Source organism: Protopterus annectens, chromosome 5.part0 (assembly GCF_019279795.1).
Source record: "Protopterus annectens isolate FY-2018-M chromosome 5.part0, PAN1.0, whole genome shotgun sequence".
In the NCBI taxonomy this organism is placed as follows: Eukaryota; Metazoa; Chordata; order Ceratodontiformes; family Protopteridae; genus Protopterus; species Protopterus annectens.
The window spans coordinates 893600437-893618474 of record NC_056735.1 but is presented as its reverse complement, the minus strand read 5'-3'; the positions used below and the strand labels follow the sequence as shown (position 1 = coordinate 893618474).

Genomic DNA, 18038 nt, shown 5'->3' with positions numbered 1-18038 from the left:
ATTTTGCTGTTCATGCTAAGCCTCTTTTCATTGTAAGATTGTATTGTTTATTAAATGGCTGTCTGTGTTTGTGCTATTTTAGCTTAAGCTTCTGTGCACAGGAGGAGAGAGGTTGCTATTCTACTTTTCTGAGTTGTAAGGTTTGCTCGCCTACCCAGAGTAAATTAAGCTGTTTAGATTAACCTAAGCAACCCTTTGAACCAAGGCACATAGGCTTCTATTTTCTGAAAACATGATTTTTATAGTAAAGTATGTGTGAAGGAGCAACAGATAAAGCAGGTTTATTAAAGGAAATTTCCATCTTTACTTGCAGTTTAAACTACATTACAAGGTATCCTTTCTTTTATGCATTTAAATAATTAAAGAAAATGACTGGACTGGTTTTCTTGGGAAGTGAATGACTGCAGTGGCTTTTTTGGGGTGTGACATACCTGTTGGCGTGGCTTGTAGGGGTGTTTCATGAGTATAATGTGGGTGGGGCTTAAGGGGCACCAGAGCACTAGTTTGCCTAGGGCGCCATATCAGCTAAGGCCGGCCCTGTTCGCGAGTGGATTTATGCAAAAGTGCATTTTATTGAAAACGCACTTTCGTGTAAATTAGTAGGTAAATAAAAAACTACATTATGTAAATAAAGAAAAACATGTGGTTTGCATGTTAACTTAGTTGTACATCAACGTTTAGTGTTGATGTACAAGTAAGCAGACTGTTGTTGAGATCGTAGTACAGTGGGGCTGAGGGAACATTCCCTTTTCCCCACTGTAGTGCTATCTTGGAGTGAGAATATTAAAGTAAGGTTTATGGGGGGGGGGTGCAGGGGGGCTTTCCCTCCTGCATAAAAGTATTTTAAGTGTTAGTATTTATTGTTTTTTGTTATGGATTTACACAAAAGTGCGTTTTTATTGAAACGCACTTTCGTGTAAACGCAAATTCATTGGAATGCAGTAGGTCCATATAAATATAGATATATATATATATATATATATATATATATATATATATATATATATATATATATATATGCAAATTACAAACATTACTATAAATAAAAGCTATGAAACCTAAATGTAAGTTTGTCACTATATATTTTCTGTGGCATTTTTATTGAAACACAGAAGCTTTATGCAGGGATCCTCCACTGTTCTCTCAACTTTCTTTGCTTGTCCTATGAGATAAGTGTATGTATCCCAGGGTAAGTCATTGTAACCATTCTATGTTGTATTTAGCCCTGCGTTCCACTGCTAGCAGCCTTCTGCGGACTTCTTTTTACCCCATTATTAGGCCCTTACAGTACTTATTACCTTTCCCTACTCTGCTCTAAGTGCACTTGTCTTCTACTATTTCTCCACTAGGTGGCAGCACATACATATTTGCTTAAGTATTCACCTATTCCCTAAGTTACTATATATTGAATCCTCTCCTAAGGATCTATTAATTCCCTGCCACTAGCATCCTATCTCTCTGACCCTGATATTGAAACATATATAAAGGCATCCATATCTAAGACTATTACATATTGAAAAATCCTAATTATTCTGCCTACTGGAAAGAATTACTAACTGCAATATCAATAAATGAGTTTGGTTTACTAAAATAATCCCAAATATTAGATACAATTAATAAACCCTGGTATATACTATGTATCAGTATGCAATATAATATAACAAAACCCACTAAAACACATTTGATTAATTATATCAATTCATTCAGAAAACACATTAATACAAATATAGATTTAAAGCTTTGGACTGACTTTATAACACCATTCATCATTACAAAGAACTATCCACATAAAATTTATAGAGAAATAATTAATTCTTGGGAACAGAGGGGATTTATCTGTTGGTATCAATGCATCAAATAATTAAAAGTTCTAGATATACAAATAATAAAAACAACATTTAACATCCCACAACAGGATTGGCTAACTTTACTAAGCATTCTGATGTACTCTCAAGATTTATGCAGAATAATTAATAATTCCTCCTTTAAAGACATGCCTAAACATATAAATTACTTATATAAAATCATATATAATGATTATAACGTGAAAAATAGTATTTCATATTTTTACAAACAACTAATAAATTATAAAACAACACCCAAAATATCATATTGGAAGTATATAACAAAAGGATATTCACTACAGTTAACTGAAGAAATCAAATCAAATATTCTATTATCAGTAAAATATACATCTTTTACACAATATTGGAAAATATTTAACTGGAAATACTTGCACAGAGCATTTTTAATCCCAGACAAAATTACTAAAATCAGTTCTTCTACAAATGGAATATGTTGGAGATGTGAGCAAGTACATAAATGAGATTGGAATCATATTTTCTATGATTGTGTTAAAATTAAGCCATACTGGAATGGAATTAATACAAGCTTTATTAAATTAATAGTTTATATTATCCAAAGCTCTTATATTGTTAAATGTGAACAAAGGACCTTATTTGAATAAATCAAACAAGTATCTACTATGAACAATACTTGCAATCCAAAGGAAGTGTATAACTGGAAGAGGAAATACAAATACATTACCGACTTTGGAAGACTTTTACAGCCTACTGAATACCTCAGCACTAATGGAAATCAAAATTAAATAATATAGCAATAACCCACGCCTGGGTGTGGGTAATGCGGGAAATACCCATGGTTGACGTGGTTTGGTCCCAAGGGCAAAGCCCGAGGGACCAAACAAAGACAACCGTGGGTAAATCCCGCATTACCCACACCCAGGCGTGGGTTATTGCTATTATACTATGACATTATTTAAGAAAAGAAATAATTACTTTTCTTAAATAATGGCATTGTATAATGCCTCTTTGCTGCCCTTCCGCAGCTGTCTGGTATCCGCGGCAGTTCTGATGTACTGCACATGCCTACGCAGTACATCAGAGCTGTGGCCAAAAGCAACGGAGAAAGCAAGATCTCCATTGCTTTTTACTGTTTCGCTATGTTAAACCCATTTAACATAGCGAAACAGTAAAAAGCAATGGAGATCTTGCTTTCTCCGTTGCTTTTTTTTTTTTTAAACCTGTCTCGCTATGTTAAAGGAGTTTAACATAGCAAGTCAGCTTTAGAAAAAGCAACGGAGATCTCTGTTGCTTTTTTTAAACCTGTGTCACTATGTTAAACTCTTTTAACATAGCGAGACAGTGTTTTAAAAGAGACTTATACTAATGGAAAAAGTCCGGGCGACCGGACCTTTTTCCATTAGTATAAGTCGATTTACAACGTGCACGCTGGCCAATCAGCGTGCACGTTTTAGAATATTAATGGGGGGTCATGGTATAAATTGAATTTTGTTATAGATGTCATGCTAATTTAAATAATGTACATAGTTTTTTAAGATGTTATATACAAAATACTTTGGACTTTAACTTTATTTGAAAACAAAATCTTTTTGAGAAAAAAAATCTCGGAATATTGATTAATTTGTGTCTGCCACTGGAGATGGTAATGGAAGTTGTCACAAATAACACAATTCAAGGAATGGAGTAAGAATGGGATTTTGATGTTAATTTATCCAATACAAATTTTTCTGCATGACAAAGGTATGTAGTTGTCTTAGTGTTCATACAGCTGTGAACAGTGCAATATCACTGTTGTTTGGCCTAGCCACTGTTATCCATCCACAGTGTTTTGCACTCATATAGTTCCAAATTCAAACTAAGGTCTATTTATATAGATGTGGTATACAAGTCAGTATAAGCTGCATGTGTCTTAGGAGCACTGTCACACAAGAATCACAGAATAACTATTTGACTGTCAAGTAATTTGGAAGGTGTTTGTCTGGCATAAACATGAATAGAAATAACTTGCTGCAATGTTGTATTTGTCACATCAATACAGAGATAACATCATTTTCTGGAATTGAACACCCACTTCTGTAAGTCCTCAAACCAATGAAGTTTGCATTAACCACACATCCACAGGTGAAATCTTACCATAACCAAGACACAGAACACATGTGAGGTCATTACATCATATGATTGTGTTGCAAAGCAATTGTTTGAAGAAAAAATGATGGGGAGGTCTCTCCCTCTGTAATTGTACACATTACAGCTGTTGAGGATATAGGTCAAGCACATCAGTATACTGACAAACACACTGATAATATTATGTCACTGCAGGTTTTATCGACCTACCTAAGTGACCACATAAGCTACATGACTTTGCGTAAACTGAACAAGTCACAGGAGAAATCTTGCTACAATTGTGAGATAGGGTGTATTTGAAGGCATTACATTATCTTACTGCTGCAACCCATATGTTTGCCTGTAATTTGGTTAAAAGAGTGGTGTGATCTGTCTTCTTGTCATAACATATTGCTTGATGCCAGACATACTCAAACACATGTGATGCATACTGCATTAATCATTGTGATAGTAGAAGAAGATTCATGCACATTGAATAGACTACCACACAGTTGAACTTATGTCTTACTAAGGCAACAGTTAGCTGCATGACATTGTATATTTGCTTCATGCTATAGGAGAAGGCTTACTAATCAGTTTAAAAAGGGCACATTTCAACCAATGGCATCATCAGTATTTAACAAAAGAGTTGTCTGTGGTAAAATGGATGAAAAAAGAAAAATGTCCAGCTATACATGTACGCATTAGACACATGACTGATGCCACTGTTATCTACATATACATTCACACACACAAATACAGACATTTTGACACAATTGAGTCTAAGAAGTAATGTCTGATTTTGAACCAACTACCTAACTAAGATCACAAGCTAGGCAACATTACATGTATCACAAGTACCACATGAGATGTTTATTTACAACTGTGTTAGTGCACATTTGAATGGATGACATAACATTGTTTTAATGGGGTAATATGTCTGATAAAAGGGAATGCAAGTGGAGGGAGAGCTCATTAACACCACACAGCTACTCGTGAAATATGTAGTTGAAGCTATTTTTACATAACATTAAAGAGGCACACGCATTCACATTTAGTCACTCAATGCTAGATCCAAACCACCTACCTATCTACTTACACAGCCTTGAGAAAACAATACCAATAGCAAGTACCACAGGAGAAGTCTGACTACAACTATGAAACAGTGCACTTTTGAAAATGTTATCTTATCAGTGTGTTGCCAAAATGTGTTTTTCGTAGGGATGCAAGAAACTGATGGGAGCTTTCTCCCAATGTAAATATGTGGAAGTGTACATAATGCAACTTCTGCTAGAGCCAATTCTACATGACAGTGCAGACACATATACATAGTCATACTTCTTAAGCATTGCTATATTCTAAGAACTAAGCCAACATGGGATTGCAGAAAGGAGATTCTGCCAATAGGAATGACTTCAATTAGGCATACAGTCAATAGGCAATAGGGGGTTGGAATTTATTGGAGAAAACTGACAAAGGAACCAAGGTATTGGGAGCAAATAATTAGAGAGGGAAAAGTAATATAATGGGAAGACGCCAAGAATTTATTTGGACTGCAGGTTAGAGATTGCTTTCTCTATCCAGGATTGATAGGGTCTATATTACATAATCAAAGAGACACTTCTTTGAATATGTAATCATCGACCCCTAAACACCGAACTGTAAAAATCGTGAATGGCCAAAACCGTGAAATGTTTCCTAGGGAAAAAATTTGCAGGGCCATAAAAACAAGACAAACACTTCAAATGTAATTTAAGTGGGGGGCTTTACCCCCACACCCTCCTACCTAAATATACCAACTCTGAGATCGCTCTATATTGGGGTAAAGGGTAAATTCTGGGAACGGCCAACTGAATTTTTCCCTAGGAGAAAATTTGCAGTTTTGGCCATTCACGGTTTTTGCATTTCGGTGTTTAGGGGTCGATAATTACATATTCGAAGAAATGTCTCTTCAATTATGTAATACAGACCTGATTGATATCATAGTATAGGCAAACAAAAAGAAATGAGGGCCCTAAATGAAAGACCAGTACTGGCAGAGTTTTAGTAGAATGTAGAACAGAAGCTGCCATTTAAAAAGGAATAATTAGTAGAGCATATACAATATTGCATGATAACTATAAGAATCATCAGGGGAGGTCAGAAAGGATTGGAAAGAGAGATTGGATAAGTAATTCACAAAGAAACAATGGGGGAATATATGTATGTCTCCCAAATGTGCAACAAAGTCTAGAAGATTTAAGATATTTGCTAAGAAGTGTTTACATAGGTATTTTTATACCACAAATAGACTCCAAAGAATTTTTCCTTTGGTATACAGCAAATTTTGCAGGTATAATGGGGAAGAAAGACATACTTGGGAACATATTTTCTGGGAGTGCAATGAGTTGTCAGACTTTAAAGATTTCCTGCAGTTGGCATTGTCAGTGATACTGGGTGAGCAAATTGGTGTAACTAGGGAAATTGTTTTTTTGAGCTATGATACATAATTGGAATTGCCTAAACATAATAAGGTCTTGTTGAGTCTAATTATTGTGGATACCAAAAAAGCAATTACTAGAAAATGGAAATCAAAGTCTAAATCAAGTTTACTAGAAGTAGCAAATATAGTAACAGATATAAAACAACTGGAATTGGGATCTTTAAAAAAGGGTAGGAGCAAATTACACAGAGAATAATGGGAATTGTGAAAACAATACATGCAGAAGAAGAACAAGGTTTAAAAGTAGGCAAGATTTGAATGAGCTAAGTAATGTTTGACTGACAATGATTGGATAGATTACAAGTGATGCATAAGATCTGGGACTCTGGTTGTGTCAACATGGTTTCTAATGTATAATTGTTGCAACTAAAATTGCGTCAATGTGGTTTGTTTTCATTTATATAAATGTAAGATCGTTTATGTCATATGTGATAATTTAATAAAGGTGTTTCTTGTTTAAAAAAAACATTTGCTTTATTTGAACCACTACCTATCTATTTCTACCATCTAGAGGACGCAGTATCAATAGCAGATGCATAAGTTTATATTAATGAGACAATGCACATTTAAAGGATAACATCATTGTGTTGCATGGAATGAGTTTTCTTTAAAAATGCAACAATTTGTGGGGGAGTACTCTCTTGGTGTAAACATGTCTTGTAAGTAGAATTCTACAAAATGGATCTTCTGATGTAGCCAGTTTGACCTGAGAGTACAGACATATGCATACAATCATGGCATTCATGCAATGCTGGATTTGAACCACCTGCTTATCTAGTTAATCTAGAGAACACAGTACTTGTCACATATATCATAGAAGAAGTCTGACTGCTGCACTGAGAGACTGAACTTTTGAAAGGATGACCTCATCAATACATTGAAGAGAATATATTTGTGGTGTAAGTGAGACAGTGTTGGGAAGCCCTCTACAATTGTAAAGGGTTTTCCTGGATGGAAGTGGAAACAGCACATCTGTTGTTAAACCTATACTTACCTGACATAAGAACCCCACACACATGGTCAGTACTGTTGGATTCAAATCACCTGTCAATTTAGTTAAATAAGCTCGAGACCACCATTTTAACCACAAGTATCACAGAAGTATGACTTCTGCTGTGAAAGAATGCACTTTTGAAAGGATGATCTCATCAATGAATTGCAGAGAAGACATTTTGTGGTAAAACTGGAATAAAGTGATTGGGGAGATCTCTCCCAAGTTTAAATGTTTATCCTGAGTGGAAGTATATAGATCAGATGCATGTGTGAATCTAGCCTTACCTAGCAGTATATACACACACACACACACACACACACACACACACACACACACACACACACACACACACACACACACACACACACACACATACACACACACACACACACACACACACACACACACACACACACACATACACACACACACAAGACAGTGAGTCAGCCAGTGTTGTACTAAAACACCTACTTGCCTATTTATACAATCTAGAGAACAAAGTATCAACTGCAAGCACCACAGAAGGAGTCTGACTTTAAATGTATGATAATACACATTTGAAAGGATTACCACTTCTATGTTTTGCAGAGAAGCTAGTGTGCATCACAGAATTGGGTGAAAAAGGATGCGTCTTCACAGGCAGAAGTAATGTGTCAATCACAAGTATCATTTTTGCCATAACATGTGACCCACAATTTAGCATCAGTTAGTATTGTTGCTCAGTGTCAGGCATCATGCAAATGCTGAGGACACAGAGTGATAACACAGGAGGTGGTTAGAAAGAGAAAGGGGGCAGAAAGAGACCGACAGGAAACATTTCTGCTCATGGGCCATTTTTGGACATCTTTTTCTTGTGTTATTCTAGCATGCTGTCTACAATAAAGTGATCCCAATAGGGACCAAACAAATTATGGCAGAAGCAGGATAATGGTGGGTATTGTAACATATGTAGCCAATAGTTACACACAAAATAGTCATACAAAGAAGAGTCAATAAGACTTTAAAATACTTCTGGATTAGAACACTTGTCAGTATGCAAAAATCAGTATATAGATCTGAGTATTATCTAAGCACAGCACACACAAATTCCTACTTCTCCAAGTAAAAGTCACACAACTGAAGGGGAAGTGATGAGAGATGCAAGGGATAATTTAGGCATTAGGCTTCATTACAGTAATGATAATTGTAAAATCCCATAATATGAACATTATATCCAGCAGCCTAAACATATCCAAGAGTAAAATGTGATGAGACAGAAGGGGAAAAGAGAGAGAGAGAGATGGAAAAAGGGGAAAGGGACATAGAAAGGGTTTTGTCTGTGTGACATTTCTGACTTTCTTTGTGGTGTGTTACTGTGTTGGGTCAATTAGTCACTCTGTGGGATGGAATGTATTCTCAAATGCTCAACTGTTAAAATACTGTTCTATAGTTTTTTTCCTTTTCTTCCTTGGTTCATCAAATGTTGTAATTTGAGAGAAATAAAGATGTTTCCATTTACATACATAATAGGAAATCTCACAGCAGTTCACACCATCAGGTGGCTAGCCATGCTACAGTGTGTATAAAAAAGGGGTTGATAGGACAAAGGAGAAAATGGGGGGCAAGCATGGAGAAAGAATGGACAAATGGCACAGTGGTGCAGCATATAATGGACTGTTTTTTTCCATCAGTCTTTCTTCTGGTTAACAGTGGCACAGCATATAACAGTGTTGCCTCACAGCAAGAGGTTCTCTGGTTCAATTCTTGGCTTGGGCACTTTCTGTGCAGAGTCTGCATGTCCTCCCTGTGTTTGTGTTGGTTTCGTCCAGGTGCTCTGGCTTCCTCCCATAATCCATAGACCTACAGTAGGTGGAATAGACACTCTAAATTGGCCATACATGTGAGTGTGTGCAGTATAGAAGAAAAGCAGAGCTAGCCATCCAGTAGTGTTAATCTTGGCTTTAAATGATTATCACTGGTGAAGTGACACCCCAACCCCATCTGCAAAAATGGGAAAAGGTGTTGTGAATGGATGGATGGGCATAATAGTCACATAAAATAACATGAAATAATACTTTGACATACTTCTGGAATTAAACCCTAGACACTATACAAAAAATCATTTGACAGCTGTGAATTATGTCAACACACCGCATAGAAAATGTTGCTTTGTGATATTCAGCAGCCAAATAAATGTTACAGCAGCTGCCTCAAAGTATTGTCTTTACTCTGTATTTCTATAGCACAGCATACTTAAGCACAATTGCATGAAGATAAATGGATTAGTGAATACAACAGCAAAAACTCACTAGTTTTTACCATAGAAAGTGATATGCCATCATTCATCATTGGTGCACGATGCCAAGTTCCACACAAAAGCTGAAGATAGAAATTGAAGGTTTTTATGGGTCATTTCTGTTCATGTGTGCCGTGTTTCATTATATTTTTCAGATTAAATATGTGAAGAAGGGGTTGATATGATGGGTCTACTTTATTTAGACAAAAGCTTAAAACAGTGAATGCATATGCATCGAACCATATGCATCGAAAGTGCGAACCGTCGAAAACTGTACACGAAAATTTCCGTAGGTGGAGATTTCTGTTTACTTCAATGTAGTGCTATCTCAGAGTTGGTTTATTTAAGTAGCAGGGGGTGTGGGGGGTGCAGGGTGGCTTGACCCCCTGCTTACAGCTGTTACATGTCATGTTTGTTGTGTAGTTCCGTTTTATTGTGTTTCGATGGTTTCTCGGTTTGATGCATATGGTTCGATGCATATGCATTCGCTGTTTTAAGCTTTCACATAAATAAAGTAGACCCAATATGATGGAGAAAATGGAGGGGGGGTGCAAGCAGAGGTAAGATACAGGGGAAAGAATGGAGGAATGTTGAGAGAGTACCATAGCTATCTAGTTCTTCACAGTATAAATGTAGACTTTTAAACATAATTTGATGAATTTGGAGAGTCACCATATCAGGGCTGGGTGACAGCAACAGAATAATGTTGTATGGACAAATTGGGCCAAATCAAGTGTATCAAGAAGACACATATGCAAAGCGGAGAGCAATGTATGAGGTGTAATTTCTTTATTTTTGTCCCTTTTTTGAAGAGAGATGACTGTTGTGGAAGGTGTTTAGGAAAGAGATGGTCAGATAGGTACAGTAGCTTAGGCAGAAGGCACAGACTTACAGGATATGCAAGACAGAGAGGGATGGTGATGGACACAAAGGTTTGGTAGAGGGACATCAGAATCATGGGTCTATATTATAACACTGAAGTCCTAAAACTTCGAATGTTACAATATCTACCCCAATTTAGCAAATGCTTGAAATAGCAAAGCTGCAGAACACCAAATATTTTCCTAGGGAAAGTATTCGGTTGGCCATTTCAGCGGCTTTGCTATTCCCTCAACTGTGGTGTAAAGGTGACAGACCGGGTTAAGGTGAGTGTGTGAATGGACCAAAGTAAGGTGAGTGTGTGATTAGTTAGGGACCTTAGGGATAGGGAGGGAGTAAGGTGAGTGTGCGATAGTTAGGGACCTTAGTGTTAGGGAGCGGGTAAGGTGAGTGTGTTTTAGTTAGGGACCTTAGAGTTAGGGAGCAGGTAAGGTGAGTGTCCGTTAATTAGGGACCTTAGGGTTAGGGTTGGGTTAAGATAAGTGGATAGCTAGTAGTGTATGTACTGTTTAGTGTAGGGTTCTGTGAAGTGTGTATGTTTGGATTATGTATTTTGGTGTGCTTGTGCTGTGTGTGTGTATTCTTGGAACAGTGAATTTTTTCCCTTGAAAAAAAATTTGCTGTTCTGAGCATTCAAGTATATCACATTTCGAGATTCCAAGGTTGAGCTTATGGTGTTTGACATTTTGGAATTTTGATAATGTGATATGGACCCCCAGAAGCACACCCATGTCCAGTTTGAGCAAAGTAAGACTCTCTCATTTGATTTAAGATCTTTTATACTTTGCCAGTTTTGGCTCCAAGGCCCTTTTCCTTGATGTCTTCCAGCAACTATGTCAGCTCCTGATGAGTGACAAAATTGATACCTCCAGTTCTACTCCTGGTGAGTACCACTGAACTAGCAGCTAGGTCAGAGCTACTTAATGCAAATGGAGCAGGTAGTACAGGAGTTGTGGAGGCAATCCTGACAGGTTGTGATCCAGATATGCTGAGTGTCTGTGCTGCCTGTGGTAGTTTCACCATAGCCACCTGTAGAGGTATGTCAGGCCAAACCCCAGTGGTCAGTCTAGCTCCCTGTGCTTATGGTCATTTGAGTTGAAGCAGAAATGCCCCCCCACAAAAAAGAGAGAGAGGGGGTAGGGTTGATGTACACAGAACAGAGATAATAGCATCAATGCCATCTCAGATTTTTGTTTCAGTGCATAAACAAATATGAAAAATAACTATGGTCACCTTTGCCACATCCAAGTATGACATAAAGGCATTACTGTGCCATAAACTAAATTAATCTTTTATAAATTATTTTATACATAAAATACAAACAATTATTTAACAAAGGCATATCGGATATATGCTTTCCAAGCAAGGTCGACCTTAGCTGAAATGGCACCCTGGGCAAAGTAGTGCTCTGGTGCCCCTTAAGCTCCACCCATACCATACTCATGGAACGCCCCTATTTCAGCCACACCCACAGGTAGGTCACTCCCCACAAAAGCCACTCCAGTTATTTCTTTCAAGTTTTTAAATATATGAAAATCAGTGAACACTTTGTCATGCTGTAACAAAATATACCTTGTAATGTAGTTAAACTGCAAGTGAAGGTTGAATTTTCCTTTAATAAGCCTGTTTTATTTGTTGCTCCTTCAATCAATCATTGTTTATCTACCAGAATAATAGACAATAATAACATTAATTTTTACAAGGCACATTGATGTTTACTTGTAGAACATGTCATTTACTCTCATGTAGTGTCAACTCTGTAGTCTGCATGGCTAAAATATTACACATTACTACATACCCTGATGTGTGTGTCATGCTCTTCACAGGTCAGCCATCAAGTCAACATACTTTGATATCAGCAACACATTGTCATCTGGTGCTGCAGTTCTATGCTGATCCTGAGGCCAAAAAGGAAAGCAGTGTTACAACTATAGTGACTGCTGTCTTGAGCTTTGCATACAATAAATATAATAAATAAGTAACGTATGAACAGCAAGCTGATTTTTCAGAACTGTCTTGGCAATGTTTCTTATCCATTATGGGTTAAAGATGAAAATATGTGCCATTTGAAACTTAGCTGATAACAGTACATTGCTGTTCTGTACAACTGTCAGGTCCACTTCACTAATCTGAATACATTCATTTCTGGTTAAAGACATTCATTTTTAGTTAAAGACAAAACAGACATTGTGATATTGTTGGATAATTTTATTCCATTGCTGGCTACTAGATGTACATTTCTATATGCAATGTTTGACAGTAAAATGTTTAACTTGTACAAACTGCCAGTTCTACTTGAGTTACTTGAAGCCTTTAATTTTCAATTCACAAAGTTCATGTTAAAGACACTGAAATATTGTCAGATTTTATTCCATTGCTGGCTACTAGACGTGCATTACTATATGCAGCAAAACTTAGCTTGCACAAACTGCAGGTCCACTTGAGTAACTTGAAAATATTAGGTTTCAGTTGGCACAGCTCATGTTAGACATTGAAATAGTGTCAGATTATATTCCATTGCTGGCTACTAGACATACATTTCTATATGCAATGTTTGTCAGTAGAATGTTTAATTTGCATGAACTGTCAGGTCCATTTGAGTAATTTCAAGACATTCATTTTTAGTTGGCACAGTTTACGTTTAAGCCAAACAGAGTAATATTGTCAGATGACTTGATTCTATTGCTGGCTACTAGATGTACATTTCTATATGCAATGTTTGGCAGTAAAATGTTTAACTTGTACAGACTTGTCAGGTCTACTCAAGTCATTTGAAAACATTAGGTTTCAGTTTGCACAGTTCATGTTAAAGACATTGTAATATTGTCAGATAATTAAAAAATCAATTAAAAAATGGTAATGTCCCTGCTGGCATTATGCAAGTACACCTTCATTACACATACAGAAATACATTAGCAGATGCAAGAACAGGGTTAGTCAACTTTGTTGCAGCCATTTTATTAAGCCAGTTACAGTACAAAACAGTGCCCAGTTGATGATAGTTTATGCTTCCCTGCAAACCCTGCTGTAGTGCTCCCCTGCAGTAACTCTGACATACTGCAGAACTCTTACGCCTTCCATTGTAGAATCTGGCTGTGGTGTACATCAGATGTGAAGTCATGCATAATTTGCACACTCCCTGTTTAATTCCAACACAGCCACTCACTAAAGCTACACTTTTCATGCCTTGCACTGTGCAAATTTATCAATTATATCACCACAGTCTAGCTGGCAAGACATTTCATTATTAATTGAAATCATAGCTAAACCCACAAGTCTATCTTGTAGCATAGTAATTTTTAAATATGTTTTTATTAGTTTTAGTTTGGAGAAGCTTCTCTTGCCAGATGTGACTGTCACTGTCAGTGTCAACAAAATGTGAAGAAAACTTTCTTTTTCATTGCATTAAGGACATCCAGCACTGATAATCCCTTTGGAATAAAGTGGCAAAGAGTTTTTAATTCTTTATACGGCTCTACCAAATCAATATCAGCAGAGGGATTGTGGGTTAGTTTCAGTAAACCTTTGCAGAGCTGAAGTATTTTCTCTTCAGTAACTGCTGAGAGTTCCTATATGTTGTAGAGGAAGCCAAAAGCAAGACTATGACTTGCAAGTTGAGTAAATCTGTCCTCCACTGATTATAGTGCAACATCGACAAAGAGTGTTGAAAAGGTTAACTTTAAAATTCTGTTCAGGGTTAATTAGACTGTCATGATTTGCTTCAAAACCAAAACGCCTCCTCCTTTTTCCTGGGTCTCACTTCATTCGCATCAGGAAAACTTCAGTTCTACTTCCAGTTTTTCAGCTAGCTCGATAGCAATCGCTTTTGCTTTTTTGTACCTTGTGGCCCTGAATTCATATAAAAACCTTTTCAGTTCATCAAGCAGAATCAATATGCAGGGAAGAGGTTTGCAAAAGTTTACTGACTTGCCCAATGTTTATTAACATATCATAGAAACCACTATCGATATTAAAAACTTAGCACTTTTCATAGTAGTACTCAGTGATGCTACTTCAGAATATGCCTTAGGACCCTTGCATTTTGTAACTTCTTCCAACAAAACTAAGGCATCATAAACTGTACCCACTTGATATCACAATGCTTTCACACTTTCTACCCTACACTCCCACCTACTGTTACACAATGGCTTTACTGTGAGACCTGACACAGGATCGCAAAATATTTTCTTACCTCTGTGTAGATGATGTAAATAGAGTGTACATCCATTGCAGATTACCAAAAAATGAAACCACATCTACTGACTTTGAAGCATCACCAATTACTAGATTAAGATTGTGACAGCCACAGCGTACAAAAAATGCACGTGGATTTAAAGACTAAATTCTTGCCTGAACACCAGAAAGTTTTCCCTTCATATTAGAACCATTGTCATAACCCCAGCCTCTGCAGTTTTCTAGTGGAATTCCCAAACTTTTAAAATGTCAGTCAGAAAACCATAAGTAGTGTCAGTAACCTGCAGGAAGGACAAGAAGGAGGAGGAACAGTCAGTGACATTTGTTCCTGATGACTGCAGTCAGGTGTACAATCCAATATAATGGAGTAGTACTTAGCATCTCTTATCTTTTGCAAATACTCTGTCTGACAGACTTGGACACTAACATTATCAGCTCATTCTGAATGGTTTTCCTCAAATAGTGATCATGGATTTTAGCATTACTGATACAGCAAAGATGTTCTTCTGTCACTGGATCAAGCTTGCCCAACAGCTGAACTAACCCAAAGAAATTACAGCTGATCTTCACTATCCCTAAATTCCAAGTTATGTTGTGACAAGTACTGACAAATTGCAAGTAGTCTTTCTAGAACATTTCTCCTGTATTTTTTCAGACTTTATCATGTTCTGCTGGTGATGATTGATGGTAGCTCTATTGTTAAGCCTCAAGTGCAAGTTATTCCACTTTGCAGCAGCTTCTTTATGTTTCACTGACCTTTCGTGTTCTATAAGCTTTTGTCCCAAATTTTTCCAGTCACATGTTTCTGTACTAAATAGAGAAACTAGATAAATAATGCTGAACAGTTTACAACAAAAACAGACTACTAAGTTAGCACTTTTTGAATATACCAACCAAGACCTTTGAATGTCTCATCATTTGTAAGTCTTTTATTATAGAATACGAGATTGAATCTTCTATGGTGATCATCATAGGGGAATCTGTGTCTCATTATTTCAACAGGTCCTGCAGCAATTAACAAACAGCAAACTTTGTCATCCATGGGATATAGATCACTATCCATTTTTAGATCTACTTCCTTATGTGATACTGTATGTACTTCCTTATCATATTCTTCCTTATTGCACACAATGTCTACTTCTTCATCAGACACATGACTTGCTCCTAGCTCTGACAAATAGGAATATTGGAGTCAAAGTATGCCCTAGACACTGAGTGAGTTCCATATGTTCTGTGACACTTTACCACCAGCAAGGTCGGACCCATTATCATATACCTCTGACTCCTATTCATTATCTGTACATCCAATAACAGTATTCTCAATGTCTACCTTACAGTAAGCATCTCTGGAACTCTGGCAGGGACTGTCACTCTCGCCTTGTCTGGAAAGACTGCTTGGCAACTCAGTGAAATCTGACTTTTGAAGCATTTCAGTGTCCCTGTCTTGCAGCTGGCTGCTGTCTAACGTCTGACTAGACTGCATAAATCGCATCCTTGAAGGATGTAAACTAGCCACTTGCAATTCTCTCTGAGCCTTTCTTTTTTCTATTTGCTGCTTAAAAATAAATTTGTGAAGTCAGAGATGTTAGCAATGAAAGTTGGAGTCTTCATAAACTTCCTCTAAATTGTTAGAACTGCCTGCCCAACCAAGTCTTACAATTACTACTGACCACACACAATTTGCCCAACTAGGCCTTGCAGTTACAACTGATTGTATAACTGTAAAATACCTTCATACTATACAAAGTTAGAAGGCAAGTAGAATAGCAGTAGAACAGTTTGTACAGCTTTGGCGTTTCTTAATTTCTGGCACTAGACAGCCAATTCAAATCAAGAAACAGTCACCTGGAAGTAAAGCTTGCATACCCATATTGGACACTTTTACTTTCCCCTGTTTCAAAGTAGTCTTCATTTACTTGTAAACATTTAAAATACAACTATAGCCATCACATCACTTGATGAACCAGTAATTTTTCATCTCATTTACAGTCCACATGGATCATGCCTACAATGTATGCCTCAAGAATTAATGCTATTTAACTTTCATGTAAATGTTTACCGATTCACAGATGGAAAAGATGCTGTATTCATTGGAGTACTGGAAGCTTCAAAATATATGAACAGGTGGTTTCTATCAAGTTCAAGGTAACCAGTTTCCTGAAGATCTATGGATGACCAAAAATTAAAGTAAGCAATACTGTATGGTGCAAAAAATAAAATCAGCTGACAGCATTGATGCCCCCCCCCCCCACCACAGATGATCCTAAGTTACTTTAGTCACTTGTATAATTGCAACTCAGGACTTTACTGTAATATGAACATACTTATAGAGTTGCTAGAGAATAGATTAGATTATACATCAGAATTCTCTGAAGTTTGAAACTCATAACTGCAATGTGATTTACGGAAAATGCAAGCTACAGGACACATACATCAAAAACAGGTGAGACCATCTATGCCTCCACACACATAGGAGGCATACAATAAAATCTATAAATCAGTATTGTCTTGAAATTCTGCTAAGAGAATCCACCATGTGAAGGTACTCACTAAAGGCCAAGGATGAATGGATATGACTCTAGCAAACGCACTCTTTCCTAGTGATTTCATCTCTATGCAAGACCCTCCCTTCTCCATTAGGACACCCCTCCATTTCTCTTTTTGAAATTATTCTGTATGTTTCATATATTATGTGACAACTTTCTCCTTAGGACTCTGCTGAAAAGGTGTTAATAGTTCAGTTTACCCTGTCCCAGTCACCAAAATGTTATTTACTGTGGCTTTTAAATGGATCTGTAATATGCATCAGTAAATGCTGAACACTAATCTGAACATAATATTACCTTGACATGAAACAACCTTACCCATGTACATCAGTGGACTGGAGTCACAAATGTCTTCTACCATGCTAAAACAGATATTGCATCTGGCATAAGAGACAATTCCCCCCACTTCAAAGATGGCCCAGTCACAAAAATGCAACATTAAAGAGATTGCATTATACCTCAGTACATTAATATCAAGCATAACTTTATGAATAAATGCTGCATTCATTCAGAAATGCTCCTTTCTACCAAGAGCAGGGGGCACACCTTAAACACCAGCTCCAATACATGAGCACATCACTGAACAGCATCTACAACACTGACACACTTTGGCCACTGACTGACTGTAATCAAACAATGTATAGCATAAATGTAGTATTACAATACACAAGCTTGAGAGCAATTTGTTCTATGTCAGACAGAATAAGGGACAGCAAAGAGGTTTACAAATGTCTTAGCACAA

At 36.9% G+C, this 18038-nt stretch overlaps 1 protein-coding gene across 1 annotated transcript in view; it reads right to left on the bottom strand.

The window, feature by feature from the left end:
- The window catches only part of LOC122802277 (olfactory receptor 52K1-like), a 113153-nt gene extending 96911 nt beyond the window's left edge, over window positions 1-16242 (bottom strand). The window contains exon 1 of the mRNA XM_044071927.1: window positions 16053-16242. Coding sequence (XP_043927862.1) covers window positions 16053-16242 — 190 coding nt within the window. The remainder of the gene's footprint in view (window positions 1-16052) is intronic.
- Window positions 16243-18038: the final 1796 nt, after the last annotated feature.